Source organism: Trachymyrmex septentrionalis, unplaced genomic scaffold, assembly GCF_001594115.1.
Source record: "Trachymyrmex septentrionalis isolate Tsep2-gDNA-1 unplaced genomic scaffold, Tsep1.0 scaffold20, whole genome shotgun sequence".
In the NCBI taxonomy this organism is placed as follows: domain Eukaryota; kingdom Metazoa; phylum Arthropoda; class Insecta; order Hymenoptera; family Formicidae; genus Trachymyrmex; species Trachymyrmex septentrionalis.
Genome location: NW_017305180.1, coordinates 6,401,356 through 6,419,968, shown reverse-complemented (window position 1 = coordinate 6,419,968; position 18,613 = coordinate 6,401,356). Strand labels below are relative to the sequence as shown.

General features: G+C 30.3%; 2 protein-coding genes across 5 annotated transcripts in view; one reads left to right on the top strand and one right to left on the bottom strand.

Annotated features, from left to right (window-relative positions):
• The window catches only part of LOC108747869, a 10,250-nt gene extending 323 nt beyond the window's left edge, over positions 1–9,927 (top strand). Inside the window, exons 1-14 of one of the 3 annotated variants that reach the window (XM_018485755.1) lie at positions 1,161–1,220; positions 1,347–1,614; positions 1,884–2,148; positions 3,346–3,490; positions 4,069–4,268; positions 4,383–4,489; positions 4,767–4,988; positions 5,244–5,453; positions 5,523–5,825; positions 6,386–6,484; positions 6,750–7,132; positions 7,944–8,058; positions 8,139–8,303; positions 8,676–9,927. In XM_018485755.1, the coding sequence (XP_018341257.1) occupies positions 1,887–2,148; positions 3,346–3,490; positions 4,069–4,268; positions 4,383–4,489; positions 4,767–4,988; positions 5,244–5,453; positions 5,523–5,825; positions 6,386–6,484; positions 6,750–7,132; positions 7,944–8,058; positions 8,139–8,303; positions 8,676–8,873 (2,409 nt within the window). In that variant the 5' untranslated portion in view covers positions 1,161–1,220; positions 1,347–1,614; positions 1,884–1,886 and the 3' untranslated portion in view covers positions 8,874–9,927. Of the gene's footprint in view, positions 1–1,136; positions 1,221–1,346; positions 1,615–1,883; positions 2,149–3,345; positions 3,491–4,068; positions 4,269–4,382; positions 4,490–4,766; positions 4,989–5,243; positions 5,454–5,522; positions 5,826–6,385; positions 6,485–6,749; positions 7,133–7,943; positions 8,059–8,138; positions 8,304–8,675 lie in introns of those variants that run through there. The other 2 variants (XM_018485753.1, XM_018485754.1) reach the window with 2 other exon arrangements.
• Positions 9,928–10,163: 236 nt separating this feature from the next.
• The window catches only part of LOC108747635 (short neuropeptide F-like), a 25,895-nt gene continuing 17,445 nt past the window's right edge, over positions 10,164–18,613 (bottom strand). The window contains exons 3-4 of one of the 2 annotated variants that reach the window (XM_018485231.1): positions 17,479–17,660; positions 10,164–10,883 (exon numbers count right to left, since the gene is read on the bottom strand). In XM_018485231.1, the coding sequence (XP_018340733.1) occupies positions 10,824–10,883; positions 17,479–17,660 (242 nt within the window). In that variant the 3' untranslated portion in view covers positions 10,164–10,823. Of the gene's footprint in view, positions 10,884–15,924; positions 16,096–17,478; positions 17,661–18,613 lie in introns of those variants that run through there. The other variant, XM_018485232.1, reaches the window with a different exon arrangement.

Sequence of the window (18,613 nt, the reverse complement as noted above, 5' to 3'; positions counted from 1 at the left end):
TATATATATATATATGTTAAAATATATCGGTATATAATGATGTGCTTGATATCGCTTACAAGAGTGTATTTTTCATCCAAGAATGATAATGCCTATTATTTTGAAAATACGCTTGGACATCATAATTTCCTTACGTCTATATCTCACAAGACGCGGTCACATGTCGCATAATTCGGTTTTTTAATTTCAATTTGTATTTGATCAATAATTTTTAATTGTATTTTAATATGTTTTGCGATATTGAGAAGGATCCGCAATAGGATCGAAACGTAACTATTGTATATTATGTATTGAATGAGTAAATTACACGCGTAAAATCCAGTGTTCGGCTCTTATCATTCTTGGATTTATTCTCTGGAACCTGTCAATTCTTTTATTATATTTTTTATCTTTAAAGATAGCAAAAGTCATATATATGTATATTGCATTGTAATCCCTTTTCGAAGACAACTTACACACTCACATTATTCACAAATGATTCATATTTTAAATTGATAGTTTTGATATATTTTCGTTTTATATTGTAAATACTAAATATGTTTGTAATAAACACAGCATAGAGTACGTGTGCGTGTGCATGTGCGCGTGTGTGTGCGTGTTATCATTATATTTTTTATGAGAGTGATTCCAATTAATTAATTAGATTGTTTAATGAATTTGAGATTTGTGCCTAATGAAATTGATTACTGAGAGAAATAAATCGAATAGTATTTTTGAACAAATTCATATTGTCTTTAATTTGTGAGCCAGATGTTATTATTTTACTTTAAAATTTGTTTAAGGATCAGTTGCTTCATCTCCGGATAAATTATTTGTGATAATTTATCTAATAGATGAGTACAAGAGTAAGAGCAAAAAAGTAAGAGAGTGAGCTGAAGTTTATCTTCAACAATTCAGTTTATATGCGTCAATTTTCGTTGAATTATTAATTAATTGATTGAAATTTTTAAGATAGAATCAGAATCTATTATTTTTAATTTTTAAAACGTAAACGACAAGTCTACGTTACATCGAAAGGTCGCTTTTTATTTCAGTTTTATTTACTACACGTAGAATTTGCTTGTGCACAAGCAAAATTATAATGAAATCAATTAAATTAGATCGTCCAAGCATAATTGTCTTCTATTATTCGACAGAGACCAAAAATGGAGATCATGGAAGATGGGAATTTGGTCGATCGCGTAAGAATTTTGTTACAACGGGATATGGAATATTACCAGGTACCAATTAGATGATAAATCATTTGTGCCATTAATGCAATTTCTATGTTGCAGTTTGTGAGTGATTTAATGAAATTTGTCACATCGATTTTCGCGACAGCTTGATATCAGCTTCAATGCTTTTAGCGCGTAGATTACATCCATGGTTTCCGAGCGGCGTAAAACGATACATCGAAAGCGCGTTGTTTCGAAATTACTCCGTTTGCCGTGTAGCACGACGTGATTTAATTACAAGGAAGGATTGATTTATCGGCCTTGTTCTCGAAACTAGAGAATCGCTGCACGTTATATACGCATAGATACATATGCAAATCGAGTAATTCATTTATTTGTCATTATCACATGTCATTATTTCGCACAACAGGCGTGCACGACATTAATTTTAAATCAAAATGTAATAATATATTTAAAATTGGGAATTATTTTAAGGCCGGTATTTATAATCTATTTTTTTAATTTTAAGATCATCTTAAGTAATGTCTTAAGATGCTAATCCTCTCTGCTTCATGACATCTTAAGTATTTAAGATAGTCTTAAATATAAGAATCGACTATGAATACCAGCCTAAATAGAGTTAATCCTGATGCTCAATGATGTAATTTATAAATAAATTTATAAATAAATTTAATACTCATGTAGCCTATATCGCGTTTTCCGATGCAGGAGATGCAAACTGTTTTGAGAGAACCCCTCTGTATACGCATCAGTGGCGGAAGACTAGATTTTCCACGGCATGCCTCGTTTGCCGCGATTAAGATCGTTACATGGTGGGAAGCGGACTTTATGGCCGCTTTTAAGCGGCCTTCCGGTTTGAGTTCCTCCGGGAATGAAAGCTTGTCCAGTGTCGATAGCGAAGATGGTGTCATTAAACGGATCCAGCCATCCGATTTTATCATGCTTGTTGTTGACACCGCTGAGCAACTGTTAGGTACACTTCCTCCTGACTCCCGATAAGAAATATAAACAGATGATGTAATATTATATTATGATGAAATAACTATATAAAAAGATAAAAGAATTGCAAAAGAAAATTGAGAAAAATTGCTCGTAAAAGAAAAGGAATAATTAATTATAAATTTAATATTTTCCTAACATTTAATTACATTTCATAATGTAAATTTTAATTTGTTATGAGAAATGTAAATGTGTGACTACATAAATAATTTTATCTCAAATAATTAAGAAAGTAAGAACTACAAGGAGATGTTTGAGGATGACAGACATGTGCTTGAGAAAATAAGAGAAAAAAATATTAGCTATCAGAAAATTGTATAAAAGCTGCATAAAATTTAATTAATTATAAATAAAAATTATATTGTTGCAGTTACAAATGCTCACATTACATGTAACAATTCTTTAAATCTTTTTCATATTATATGACACATAAAATTATAAACAGAATTTTATTCTAAATCCTAAATAAATTAAAAATCGTTTAAAATAATATTGTATTTTTAGAAAGATTTTCTTTTACAGTATATAAAAATATTATTAGAATTTAATAACACATACATATGAAACATTGATATATTATAAAAAAACATTGACATATTATAAAATCAATTTATAAAATCAAAATTATATCATTACAAAAATTTATTTTTAGAAAAAAACGTTTCAAATTTTTAATATTTATATTAATATTCTAATAATTAAGAATTAAATAACAAAATGATTTACTTTTAGAAACTATTATAAATTGTATGAAAAATATATATTTTATGTTTTGGATGTTTAATTTACTAAATTTTTTTTTTAATTGGCATTAAAGTAAGGAAAATAAGATTTAAAAAAGCAGGGATCACTAGCGGATTATTTAATTAACTTAGTATCGAATTTTTTTAAAGAAAAATTTTAACATTTAGTTAAAAAATATCCATGTCGTTATATATGTCATTTTAACGTAAAATGACAAATAGATGTGTGCACTAACAACTAGATATGTGCTGAGTAATTCATCATTGGATTAAATTAGAGAAATTTGACACTAAGTTAATTAAATAAATCATCTCTGCAAGGAAGTTGCGTTTTGAATAATTTTTTTATAATAGCACAATTTGGACTTAAATTAAAGTATTTGAACAGAACAAGTGAGTACAGTACTCTAAAACTTTTATTCTTTTAGAACATCTACACATGTTGATCCAAGAATCTTTGGATCACGCTGATCTTACTGTGCTCACCGCTACTCTAGGTGCGGCGGCATTGATACGTAATTGCTTATGGTGTTATAATCAGCACGCAAAAGGAACAATCTCTTCTCAGTCAAGGTGCTTTATATTAAAAAAGCTACATTCATTATATTTTGTAATTTTTTATCTCAATTTATTACATTCCAAAATTTTTCTCCAAGGATAGCTACATAAAATAGATTTTAGATAGTTTTCCCAGTCATATAAAAATTAACATTTTTATGTCATTTTTCTATCATATTTGTCACGATTTATAAAATACAATCTTGCGTATAAAATTAAAATATTGATCTCGCGTATAAATGATTTTACTATAAATGAATATATGTATAACAATAATAGATAGAAATAAAAAAACATTGATTTATTACTTTAAAGGAATAATATTGCAAAAAATAATATCAGCAAAAAAACATTTAATTTAATTCTTTAATTCTTAAAATTAATATATTATATTTTATACTTCTTATTGTATCTACTATTAAATTTATAAAATACTTTCTCTTTCTTGATTTTGTTATGTTTAAAATTTAATACGAAAGCAAATTTAATAACTTTTAATCATTTATATTAATTCTTCTTATGCTTAAAGTCGAGTAACTTGTACTTTTATACACGATTTTATTTGACTCTCTTATCGCTTTTTCTTCTAATAGCGAAAAAATTAATAAGTCTCATAAAGCGTTCCACGAAATGGCCGAAGCTGTAGCAGAGAGATTGCTCGATCTGCACTGTCGATTAATTTCCTTATACATTCTTAATGAGGCGGATTCTCTCAGTTGGCACAGCAACAAACCATTCTTCGAAAGAGAGCGATGCTCTTATGTTATACAAATGTGGTGGCTGTACATGCAAGGTAAAGCACTCGACTCATTTTTCATGATATAATTTCTTCTGATATTCCATGAAAATAAATTTATGACGTTCCGCGAAGTAACGTTTTGCAAAAACGATATGTTAATATTTCTAGGTACTAAGGCGGATTTATGGAACACAGTATCGCCTAAGATGGCACAGCGCGTATTTTCAGAGATGCTAAATGAGTCTCTGTCTATCATAACTACGCGATTCATTCACGTAAGTTCACGAGATATTTCACGACTAGTTGCGATTTATCTTCCAATTTGTTTCGTGTCATTTATCTCCATTGAATATTTTATTGTTATCGTAAACCACCAACGCGAATTTTATATTCGATCAATCGTAAAATCAATTTATGTTCATTTCTGCTCTTTTACATGATTTATTTATTTATTGTATTATGCATTCCGCGATTTATTGAAGCGCAATGTTTGAGTATAGTCTGCGTAAGTAACCGAAATGGAAATTGGAGATAAAAATGAAATTGTGACAGGGACGACCGACACTGGCACGATTCGAACAATTTTGGTCGGATGCCTTTAATGCACTTTGCTGTACGGGCTATCTCGCTTTAGGCGCATGTGTTGATAGTGATGGAATGATTGGTGTACGTCCGAATAATTTGCCGACAGCAATAAGAGATATACACGCAAAATGTAATGAACTGTTAATCTGCTTGCTACTTAGAGGCACTCCTCTTAAAGAATTGTATCAGGTATTTCTGAATATTTTAATATATCATAATGTTGAATATTTGGGACTGTTTCAATAAGCTGGATATAAAGAGAAACACTATTTTCAATGAATAAGTTACTTGAATAAATTTATTAAAATAACGTGTACCAACGTTATTAAGATTGTACAAAATTTTGCGTAAAAAGAGAAATATTGTTCATTTATTGAAACTTACAATTAAAAAAATTCCTCTTGTATATATTAAAAACAACTGTTTTTAACAATTGTTATTTAGGTTTTCCGACATGGATTGGAAAATTTGGCGATATTGCGTCCTCGACGAGGTCCTGCACCTTGGCTATTGATATGCGCTCCAAATTTATTAGGATTAGATGCAATTAATTCTCCAGCTGACATTATAACATTATCCGAGGATAAAGCTGTCATTCTTGAGTTGAATGTTTTAAGACATCAGCCTCAACCTAACTGGCCTCAATTGATGAAGGTGATTACTAACACGATGTCTTAACGAAGCTATTCATTTTATTATTTCTGTGAAATCTTCTCTTTGCAGGTGATATCGATGAGTAATTACGTTGTGGCAAAGATGTTGCTGAAGACCTTAGTACGTCAAAACGTAGGCGTTACGTGCGTAGACGACAGTGACGCAGCTGAAAAATCGAAGACAGGCGAAAGAAGTTGTAGCGGCTTTTTATGCAGTAATTCGGCGTGTGACAAAACGCTAAAAATAACTTCGGCTCTGGTATTATACAGCTTATTTCACATATTGGTGGTAACTGTTAACGAACCGGAGCACGTAATTATACCAGCACTGAAGCAAGATCCGAATTGGTCCAATTATTTGGACAGACAGCAGGTCGTATGCTTTTACGAAATATCGTTTGAAGAGTTAATTGTATAAATTTATTATTAATTCTCATTAAAATACAGTTTGCACAATATATACTAGTATATATGCATGAGGTTTATATGACAAGAATTTGCATTTTTATTTTAATTTATTTTTAACGAAAATTAACAGAAATTATTTTATGTATAGTATGTATTATGTATATAGAAAATAATATAAAATCGGGATATTCTAAAAGTGACATTTAACATTCCGAAATGATTTATTTATATAGAAAAATATCTGTCTTAAATTCCTTATACATATTATATAAATAATATTAAAAAGATCTTTTAAAATTAAATACAATTTTTTAAAATATTATTCATCTTTATATGAGACAGAGACATTTTTTTGACATGAAAATAATTTTAATATTGTTGTATCTACAATTTGTGTTCTCTTTATCAAACTTTTAAATATTCTATTTTACTTTAATTTACAAAAGTGTTGAATATTACGCTCACATTGATTTTACACTTACATCAATGTAAATGTAAAATTATAATTTATTTATCGTTTTAAAGGTCTGGAATCAATCGCGGCCACCTTGGCTCAATGCGCTGATAAAGCCGTTGAAGATCATGATGCAGCCTGTGACTGAAGCTCTTTTAGAAGCCGCGAAAGTAATCACCATACAATAATAATGTTTACGCGATGTGATTCGACGTGTGGGAAGAATATAATTATATTTGTTTTTTTTTATAACGAATGTTTAATTTTTTTTAATCATTTGTTAAAATTCCAAATAATATCAAGACGTCACTACGGTGTCATAAGAGATGCAAAATAAATTGTGAAGTTTAATATTGTTATGAGAATTATAGCGTTAGAATAAAAAAAAATTTTTTTAATTTTAATTTTTATTCTTATTTAAATTTTTATTTTTAGACAGGTGCCAGTATATATCAAGCCATGTCCCTTGCGATTGGCTGTTTCGCCGAGTTGTACGTGACCTCCTCGACTCCAGTTTTACGTGCCGCGTTCGCGTTAAACGACAACATCCCAGCGCACTGTCGGCCGATCGGTGGCAACGTGTTGCTCCAGGTATTATGCGCTGCTCTATATTCCACCCTCCTGGATATGTCTGCAAAGAGCAAGAACGAGCCCCATGATACACCGAGTTCCGGAGACACGTACTGCGAGCTGAGTCCCTTCAATCCATACGATAGATCTACCGCCGCAACGGCACTTGCTGAAGCAATTTGCAGCATCGACGAGGACAATAAACATACATCGCAGATAGACTCCTTCTTGCTTCTTGTAAAAGATAGGTAGGTGAGTTATTTCATAATTATATTATCCCTAATTGTAGGATAACAGTAATACTGATATGATTTTTATAAACTAACAATTTTCTATCGTGATGTTATAAATTGCGTTTATAATTATCTCCACAAATAATTCTTTATAATATGATTCTCCACAATAATTCACCACTGGAGATATAAAAGAAGTATAGAATTTAATAACTTCTTAGAAAAAGTTTATTGCTCAAAGTGCTAGATTTGTCTGTACTACTAGAATTAAGAATGTGTTGAATGCGGAGTATATCATGCGTTTTTAATTTAAAAGATGTTATAAAATGTTAAAAGATGGATTTGGGATTAACATTTGTTATATGTTATTGTTATGTGTCATGTTCTATATTCAAATAAATGCATAATAATACACATTATCATGAATTATATTTACAGCTTGAATTTTGAATTGTATTACAGCTTTGCGTTGGATTATTCCTGATTTATTTATTTATACATAAATATAACTCGCGCTCGGAATAAATATGAGATAAAAACTGTATTGTGTCACATATAATTTCATAACGTTGTTACGAGCTTATGTTTACAAGGAATATAAACTGTGCATTATACTATATGAAACTTTAGTTTTCTTAAACTTAACAATTAATAAAATTTCTATAAAACGAAATTTATTAATGCAAGATATAATTGAAACTAGCGTAATTATTCCAATAACTTGATTATATTTAATCTAATTTAATGTCGATTATAATAATCTTATATATTTTAAAAAAATTTTATTTTATCTAAGTGGAAAAAAAAGAAAGGAAATTTATTACAGCCTTAGAAGAGAACATCAGAATCCGAGAAATGGTGAATTACAAAACATGGCTTGCGTCATCGAGACTTACACGGACGAATTGTTATTCACGAATATCGGACGACGTTCTTTAAAAGTGAGTAAAGAATTAGAAATGTTCGTTTGCCGCATGAGAAACGGATGCATAAGGTTTATGAATGATGTTTATGTACGCAGATTGCATACGAATATCTAGTTCGAGCGTCCGACTGGGTATTAAGTAATTTACGTCGCAGCGAGGAAAGCAGGCAGGTAGATTTGATTAATCTACCTGAAGTCTCGCCCATCGTGAAACCTCTCACACATATAATGTTTCATATTGAGGACACATGGTTTGATCAAGTTAGTGATTAGAGTTACACGCCCCTCAGTGATAGCTACATGGAAAGAGATTTTGCTGAAGCATCTAAAAATTTAGCTAGCAAATCTGACAGATATAAAAATAATTATTTTATTAAATTATTAAAATAATTATGTAGAACGTTTCAATGTTGATGACAATGCTACAAAAAATTTTAACATTTTAACATCTAGTTTAAGCATCTTATATAATTATTTTGATAATCTAAACAAAATTATTTTCAGATTTAGCTAAATTTTTAATTTTTTAATTTTTACTTCAGCAAAATCTTTCTTCCTGTTTATGGATCTTTGATCCGAATTCAACTGTGTCTATAATTAGCACACGCATTGCGAATAAATCGTATATTTCAGTTTATGACTAATTACGAGGCAACAAATTGGTCAAGGATATTAACAATGCCTCTATCGATTACTTTGGAGCGTGTACGAAGTCAAGTTCTCCTAAGACCGGAATTTAAAAACATTGGAGATCTGAGCCATGAAGATAAAGAAGTGGCGCAATCTATCAAAAGGATTTGCTCGTTCGTCAGGTCAGCACGTTTTAAATAAGTCATCTGCACACGTAGCGAGTAATATCTCTCTCGTAATTTATTCAATATGCTTGAATTTTAACCCTGTAATTAATATGTAGATATGTCTACCGAATAAAACAGATCTTCGAAATAATACAGAAAGATGCTTTTTCCTATGATACTTTTTTTACGTTTACAGTTGCTTTTGATAAGATGTTTTGCAGTAAAGTGTAGGTTGCATCTTTTGCATTTTATATAATGCATCTGAAAGTAAATAGTCGTCAATTTCCTCTCGTGAAAAAGTTCATGCGAATTACTTCTTTAGTATCGAAAGTTTTCTATTCCAATTTTATTAAGGTCTATTTTTTGAAAGTTTTATCGGACTTTTAATCTGCCTGGAAGATGAGAAAATCCTTTTAGCGACATGAATTAAGCGTTTTCTCGTTCTTTCCTAATTCTTTCCCCTTTATTTAGATTAGCTGCCACCATAAACGTCAAAACTTTACTACGTCGAAGAGAGTCTAACTTCTATTATTTCATTAATATAACTAATGCAATTATATGTTACCAGTAATTTCATTCGTAGATGCATTCACGGAGTAATATTTGCGGAAAACATTCTGCCGCGGGACTTACATGGGAAATCAAGAATTTTGTAGAACACATTTGCTTCAGAGGAATAAATGTGACACAGTGTTACATAATAATTTATTTTTAATTTTGTAAATTGACATATCGATATATTTGAGACGCGACCCTCTTTCTGTGGCGAATATAATTAATATTGGATAATATAGTTTGCGCATTTTGCATCAAAGTTTCAATCGATCCCCATTACGCATGAAATTGTTAAATTGTTACAGCCTCTTCTATATATACGTCATAGAGATAATGCAGATCTTTTTTTCTTTTTATAATACAACCATCATATTATTTGGCACATTTATCGTGAGACTACGCCTATTAATCGATCGATGGACCAACAGGCCAGCTGTTGAAAATTATACGATGTCCCAGAATTATGAAACAATCTTCCAGGTCAGATTTACTATTTTCTCTTTGTCTTTTCAAAGAAATATTTAGTGAAGATCTAATTATAAAATTATTATGTAATAATAATTTAAGAAAAATGAGAAAAAGCTCTAATAAAAAGTTGAAGCGTAAATGAACACAAGAGAATCTATACTTTAATTAATTAATCAGTTTAATTATATTAATAAAAATAAATTACTAGCCGAAATATTAAATCGACAATTAAAACAAGTAATGTTTTAATTTTTTTCCAAAGAAAATAAAATTACTTTTTGATTTATTAATAAATCACCCGGAAAGTCTTGGGACACTCTGCTGTACAACATTAGCGCATGGGGCGTAAAGTAATTTCTATATTCCTGTGCCGATACGTGTAATTAAACGAAGGGACAATTGCGAAGAGAAAATTGTAACGATCGAAGCGTTTAGATTGTTAGATTTTTATCCCACGAATAAAGGACTTAGGCCAAGTGTCCTTTTACAGCGCTGTCACTAATTAATGAAAATGACGACGAGGTAGAATGGCGAGTGCAATTGTACAGGAAAGATCTTATAGAACGTGTTTCTCTTAAGTTGAACAGTGTCATGAATCTCGCAAAATTTCGTACACAGCGAAAGAATCGATTACCGTAAAACCGTCGTTCTAGGAACGCGTCGCTTCAGATTAACGCGCGCGCAAATCAAGCGTGCAAACAATGATGAAGTTCTCTTCACGTCGATCAGTCATTCGCCCGATAACACAAATTGTTTTCACCAAAGAAGCTACGCTTTTCTTTTTAGAGAGAGTAAGAGACATGGGAATTTTAGGGATGCTTACCACCAGCTTGGAAAGCGCGCGCGCGCAGATCAAGACGTAATGACGATGAATTATACATAAATTATATTATAGAGAGGGTGGTCGCGCGTTTTCATCAAGAAACAAATCGGAAAGATGTCCCTGGATCAGCTCCGCCGATTAATTGTTGTCGTCGTATCCCGCAGCCGCCGCGCCTAGGGGTCTCGGCAGAGCTCCCGCCTGTAACATACCGTGAAAGGACGCTAATTAATTAATTGCTTGTGAAAATCCAGTTAATTGGGCATATTATTCGCCGATGCCGCGTAAATTGAAGCCAAAGAGAATATTTAAGCTGCACGATGAATGCCTTTGAGCAGTGATGTGCGAACTGTCATAAAATATAAAACCTTATGATAAGAATGATTTAATTTGTGTAAATGATTTTAATAATTTAACAATATTATTTTTAAATCTGTGTGTGTGTGTATTTAGTTAAATTTTTAAATATTTCCGCAAAAATCGTTCTTTCCACACACAAAGATAGAGTGCAAAGAATATACTGAATCGAAAGTATAATTGTCGAGATACATAATACTATCATAAAAATATGATCGCATAATATGGTCGTTAATTTAATATAAAATAAAGAAGCTACCATATATTATATTACATTGATTAAATGTATATCTATGTGAAAAAAATGATTTTGTTAAAAATATTTAAAAATTTAAGTAGATACAAATCTGAAAATAGTTTTGGATCATCAAAATATGTAAAAACTCAAGTACGATGAGCAATGCTGCAATAAATTTTGACATTCAAGTAACTAATCTGATTGTATAATTATTTTGGAGTATAACAAAATTATTTTCAAATCTATATTTAGCTAAATTTTTACTTCAAAATTGTTTTTTGACACGTGTACACGAGTGCTGAATTAGGGATAAATCAAGGAATACTCAAATATAATTTGGGAAAGCTTATTCTTAAAACGAAGAAGAGCTCCTTAATATAAATGATACTTAATGATACTTAATACGATCTTATCAGGGAAGAAATTGCGCGGCGATTTGAATAAGGAAATATAGTCCAACTCTCATTAGGGAAAATATCTTCTTTCGTCATCATAATTTACGTAAATATACATAAATTACATCATTAATATAAACACACTATTTGATTTGGATACTCCGCGTCATACGTTATAAAACGTTATTATTATTATTATTATTATTATTAATCACGTCGCTTTGTACGTAACGTAAGTGTCCAATAAAGAGAAGTGGTCCCTTTCACAAATTACATCCATGTGTGTTGAATCACTAACAGATCGATACCGTCGTCAATACGGTTTCGTTAATATATAGATAAGAATTTCAGTAATGCGTCACGTCACCCTCGGAAATTTGTATTCGTCGTACATTCGCCGTCATGATTGCAAAAGCACACGTTACAAATTTGCGGTACGGCAGAGAACTTTTTATAAAGGGGGAGGAAGGACATAATTGTTAGATGCGGTGGAACGAGAAGTTTTCCCCTCGTAATCCATCCAAACGCTTCAACTCCAGCGGGAAGTCTAGCCGCTCGTTTCTTCATGTCGAGGGATAAGTTAATTTATTATTACAATCAAATTATATTATAGTCGTTTGTAATTTGCCACCAAAATATCGACTTGCCTGCAGTCCTCTTCATCTATAATGACCATTATTTTTAACCGAGATATGTAAGACGGAAACGAAATATTGCCCTATTAAGTATATAGAACAGATAACCGAAAGTCTTATTTATAAAAGTCTTATTTATTTATAAAAAAAAGTTTTGATGAGTTTTTTTTTATCTTGAAACTAATTGCGAGCCGCAGTTATCCCAAGTATGACAAATAAATATACTTACTCGCAAAAAAAAAATAGATTGTTGTAACGTTATACCTATTTTCTTTTAACATATCTATATTAGTGAGTGAATATCTCTGTATGTACGAAATAAATATTTACAAGACATAAATTTGTTCCTCTATCACAATATCATTAAATATCAGATCGATATTAATTTCTGTAGTATCGTTCAAGAGAAGATAAATATTGACTGTCCGCGACTTTCCCATAGCGCAACGCGTTCTGAACACGGTGTTTTTTTTTTTTTTTTTGAACGTATCGATAGTTGCAGAATAACGTTCCTCGATGTGACAATATATTGCTATTAAAAAATTGTTCGTATGCTTCGTCGAGCGCACGAGGTGTCATAATATTGTTCTGCCGAGCTTTTGAAGATGAAAATTTCGTATCTGCTTTCTCCTCGATGCTATATCACGAGCGAGTATATTGCAAGTTATAAACGGGAGCACATACCTTCGTAATGTTTCATGTATTGTTCGCGTTACACGCGTCTTTTGCACAATTTCTGAACGTAACATGATAAAAATTGAAATCAAAATGAAAGAAGGAATAAAATTGATTTATTAAAATACGCATTCTTTCACAGATCTTTACGAAGTAAAATTACATTCCTCTACTCAAATACTTATGTATGTGATAAAAGCAAACCAAGCATATCTTTACTTTCGGCAAACATATAGGTATGTCCGTATGTAGACATCGTGTAACTTCAAAATGTAGTTTGCTCATTTCCTACATTAAAGTACATGTACTAAGTCGAAATGAATTTATTTTGCTGTTGAATATTTGCCTTGGCATTTTTATTAAAAAAAAAAGATGATAAATGTATGAATTAATTTGCATGTGAAGTCACAAAATGTGCCAGCGTTTCTCGTAACTCTTATGTAACAGTTCGCTTTGAACGAGTTCAGTAGGTCTGAGATATTTTAACATATATACGTTAATATCTAGACAATTAATGTTACGAATGTTATAAAATATATATAAATGCTAAGAAGTGAAATTTGTGCAAATTGAGATACGCTTTAGTTCTCCAAGGGAAAAAACCAAGAATCTTATGAATTTATTATGGAAAAGCGGAAACTACAAATTGACCTCTTAAAATACCGTAAAATGAATAAATGAGAAAAATAATGTATGCACATAAAAATAATGTGATGAAAATATGCGGTTGAATTGAATTAAATCTTTGTTATGGATATCTTAATTATCTTAAATTTATCCCAAAATGAAAGATAGAAGAAAGATAGACGAAAGATGGTTGAAAAAAGAATGTAAATCTACAACACATATTACATGTATTTTTAAGTTTCAACGTAACTTTCATGTGATGCATATGAAGCCATTGTTATTTATGGCTAATGTCACTTATTTATTAATTGATATTCTACCTACAGCAATTAGATTCTATAATTCAACTCTTTGTTAATGTTTTAATATTCCAAATATTCGTTAGATGGACATTTTTCTAATTAATACCATGTTAATACCATGTTAAATATAATCCCTATCCCTATTGTGTCCTACGAGACAACCAGCATGCACGTCGCGACCACACTTCAGTTTGCAAAAGCTGCGTCACTCTCACTAATTACGAGAAAATTAATTTCCCAGGGAATACTCGCGGCACATTAAGAATAGAATGCAAAGGGGACTCGAAAAGCATTATGAATTAAACTGCGCGCATTCCAGAAACAGAAGTAATTTATGCGAAACAAGAATATCCATTTCGAAGAGAATTTCCGATGACACGAAAATGTACTAAGTACGCATTAATTATCAAAGTCCTTTCATCTCTTTATCTTAGTATATCTTGTTATATATATAATTGATTGTATCGCGTTTTATATCAAATTGTCTTTATCTAATAAGTGGCTGCGTGAGTTATAATTTTAAAACGCACGTAATGTATAAAATGTTAAAATTAGTGAATATGTAAGACAAAGAATGTAATATAATTTATTTATTTTAATTAATTTAATGTTAAAGATTATTTGAATGGCATAATAAATTGCGCGAATTCATTAGCTCATTAATTAATCAATTCAAATAAATCGTTAAAGTACAAATGACCTATAAATAAATACTGACTATTATATTCAACATTTATATAAATTTCGGATGTTTAACGATAAGGGCAATAAAAACAAGAGTTTTATAAGATATATTATCAGAGTTACCTAGTTACTTTAGAGTTAAGATCTAAATGTGTCATGTTTTCTTGCGTTCTACATAATAAAACACATATTATTTTACCACATATATATGTGTAAACAAGATGCCTATTAAATATAGAAAAAAAATAATCAGAATTATTTTTCTGTAAATAATATCTTTTCTAAAAAAAATTTAATAATGTCCTATAAGTCTATTATAAACAATTTGTAAATTTTCATCATAGTGAAAATAGAATTCCATTTATATGAAACTTATGAAGCTGATATCCTGGTAATAAGCTACGTAATTTTGACGTCAAAAGACGTCATTTTAACGTCTTGTTACCAGGGTAATTATTATACAATTTTATAATTTCACACACTGTTTTGATATATGTACCTATGTATTTTAGTTATATATTTTAATGTATTTTTCATCCTTTAAATATTTTTTATATTATGGAGCATGTATTATATTAGGCAAAATATTATAAATAGGATTATATTCTGATATTTATTATTAAAAGTAAACTTTTTTGGATTTAATGCTCTTTAAAAAATATGACATTTTGAAGTACACGATCTTGAAATGAAATCAATATTAATGCAAAAATAGTTAGAGGCGAATCCATGGGCTTATCTAGGAGGAGGTTTTAGGAGGTTCAACTCTCATCCGAAATTTGTTATTAATTATTTTGCTTTGAGAGAGTTCTGTCCAGTTAGCACACATCTATTCACATCAGTCGGTACCTAATAATTTTTCACTGCTTTACTAATAAAAATATTTTGTTTTGAATTAATTAGTGATGTATTCTATCGAATTTATCTCTTTTATTTTTAATTGTAAAAAACATACATTTTATTTTTGACTTTATGTGAGTTTTTACTTTTACATAAGATATTTTTTTTCTAACCAAATAAGTAATTTTCAACTTCTTTCAGTTTGAGCATATAATAACAATATTAAGGAATTAAAAAATTTATTTGTAACAACTGTATTGTCCTTCTTTAAAAAAAATGTCTTTAAAAAAATAAGTAAAAATTACATGATATACAAAACGTAACATTTTTTTTTTCTTCAGAATGAGATACGAGGAGACATTAAAAGCTGTAAAAATATCCAAATGAAATTTATTAACATTAAAAATTTTGTTGTAAGTATCACAACAACAAAATTGGTACAGTGACGTTCTTTTCAGTACAATAGCAAAATTCTCCCTTTTTTTGGCTCTCATTCCGATTGGTGCATGGCACATCTCTGGATTGATAAAAACTTCCCTCTCTCGAAAAAAATTTCATGATACGACCATCGGGTGAATCGAATTGAGGACGAATCGGATCAATCGTTAATTTTTTGTTTTAAACAAGTTGTTTTATGATGTTAGTTTCCGCGCGTTTCTTCTATAAACAGTAAGAAAGAGGAAAACAGACACAACCGAGAAGCTATCAGCGTCAAGACTCGGTGGCAGCACGGAAGTCTACCGAAAGTCTGCAAATAGGGAAAAAACTAGACCTCGGTTCGAATCTTGGAGCACTCCCATTTTTCTCTTGTTGTTGCTTATTTTTTACAAAACAACACTTTTCTATCATGATTCATATCATGATTTATGGTCAATCGATGATACAAACACAGAACTTATAAGCGCACGAGAGAGTTCGATATCGTATGTAATATCATGAGGCCTGTTCTTTTTATAACTGAACTTCTTGCGCAATTCATCTTTTCTTTCCAACGTGAAGAGAAAAGAAAGAAAGATGAACTTCCTACAACAACTTTAGCTAAAAAGAACAGATCGGCCATCTCAATTTTATAACTTTGCTACGAAAGGTATGTTGAAACTTATACAAATAATGAGTTCTACTATATAGTGTGCAGTTTACTAGATCAGTCTAATAAGTTTAAATAATGTTATTAACCCTAGCTGTACACACTTGTTTTTTGCACTCTGGATATACACACTGGAGTCTCTGGGACCCTATCCATATTTGTTACTGTAACTTCTATTAAAATGGATATATTTCAATTAATTTGTTTTTTCAATCGATGGAGAATTGATTAAGGAACAAGCCCATAATGTGTAAAAGTCGATAGAATTAAAACACTTATTCGAGATATATAGGTTCAAAGAAAAGGAAAAATTTAGAAACGCGAAAAAATCTCGATTTAGAAAGTTGCGATGGGAACTCCGATGTGCCTAAGGTTAAGATAGTTTTAAGAAAATGAGTATATTTTATAAAGCCTATATTATTAATTAATAAGACCCCTTCAGATAATCTCTTTCGGGGTTATTTGGATTTACGAAATTTTTCGACATTAAAAATAAGTATTACAGTAAAACTATGTTCTTTTTTTTTCGTGGTTCGAACGTACTAAACAAGACTGTACAAAACGTTAAAAAGGATTTGCTTATTTAAATATTATATTTACTCGTCTCTTTGTCGTTTTCAATTATGTTTATTTTATTTTTTATCAATAAATTGTTAATTACTCAGCAAGAAATGGCTGTTAATTAGACATTGAATTGATGTCGAAATTATCGGATCGATATCGATTTGACATTAACTTGATTTCTCACTGGACTGTTGTTTACTTTTTAATCAATTTTATTTATTTCTTTCTGAATAATGTTTACTTTTTAAAAATAATGTTTTCTCTATGCGAATACTTCTTGCATTCATTATATATAATTAAATGAATGTAATATTTTATGAACTTTTATGTTTGCCTTAAGCCTTTTTAGAGTTCATTTACATCATTGATGTAAGAACATAGTGAGAACTTACGGAGATGTGTTGCCCAGAACGACCAAATCGAAGACGCAACGATGGCGATCGTTGCGACTTTCGAATCATCAGGTGTTCCAGCGGGATGCCGCCGAAGTCGACGTTGTCGAGCGCATTGCGTTGTAGCAAGAGCTTATACAGTTCATGGATATTCTCTGCGGGTGCTTTTTCTGCCATTTCTTCTGTAAACATAAACGTAAGATTCATATACAGAGTGTTAAAAAAACCATTCGGCATTTATACACACCAGTTGAGTAAAGAAGTCTTAGTGAACATAGTTGAAAGCTCAACCGTTTCTAAGATATACATTTTTGTATATTACAATAGTATCATAACTGACTTATTAATTTCTATCTGTCGCAACGTGAAGGTTTACCTTAATATTTACAAATCGCATTCTAAATATTCTCATTTACCGTAAATGTAATTAAAAATTTCGAGAATCAGTAAGTTGACATCAACTATTAATAGGCTATCATACACAGTGCTACTTATCTCAATTTCTCTCTTTTCAGATGCAACTTATAGAAGATAAAAAGTCAGTTATGACTTAATACTAATATACAAAATTGTTTATCAATAAGTAATAAAATTATAATAGTAATAATAAAATAATAAGTAGTAAAATTATGTGTTTACATCGCAGAAATGGTTAAACTTTTGACCTATTTTTTACTAAGGCTTTTTTACTCAGTGTGGTGTGTATCAACCACATAAATGTTAAATAGGTTTTTTAAACATCTTGTATAACTACGTGTATATAAGATTAAACATGTGTATATAGAGGATTAAACGTTGATATTCCATGGAAAAGAGGATTTAACGAACAGCAGGAAAGACTTCATTTTGTTTTGTTTTACGCGTATTGGTATCGACATAATTGCAGAGAACAAATTTTTCCTCTGCATTATAAAATAAAGTATTGTAAGATTAAGTAATTTTGCTTTGATATATGTGTATCAATTTATATAATTACTTTATAAATATTCATCGCATTTCAACTACTGTCAATATTAATGATTCCTAGTGCGAACGAATCTTGGAATAATTTTTGATCTCCTTAAAGCGCCAACGAATCAGAAGCTTACTACTTGAGAATTTGTTGTCATATTGTCGACAAGTTTTCGATCGATAG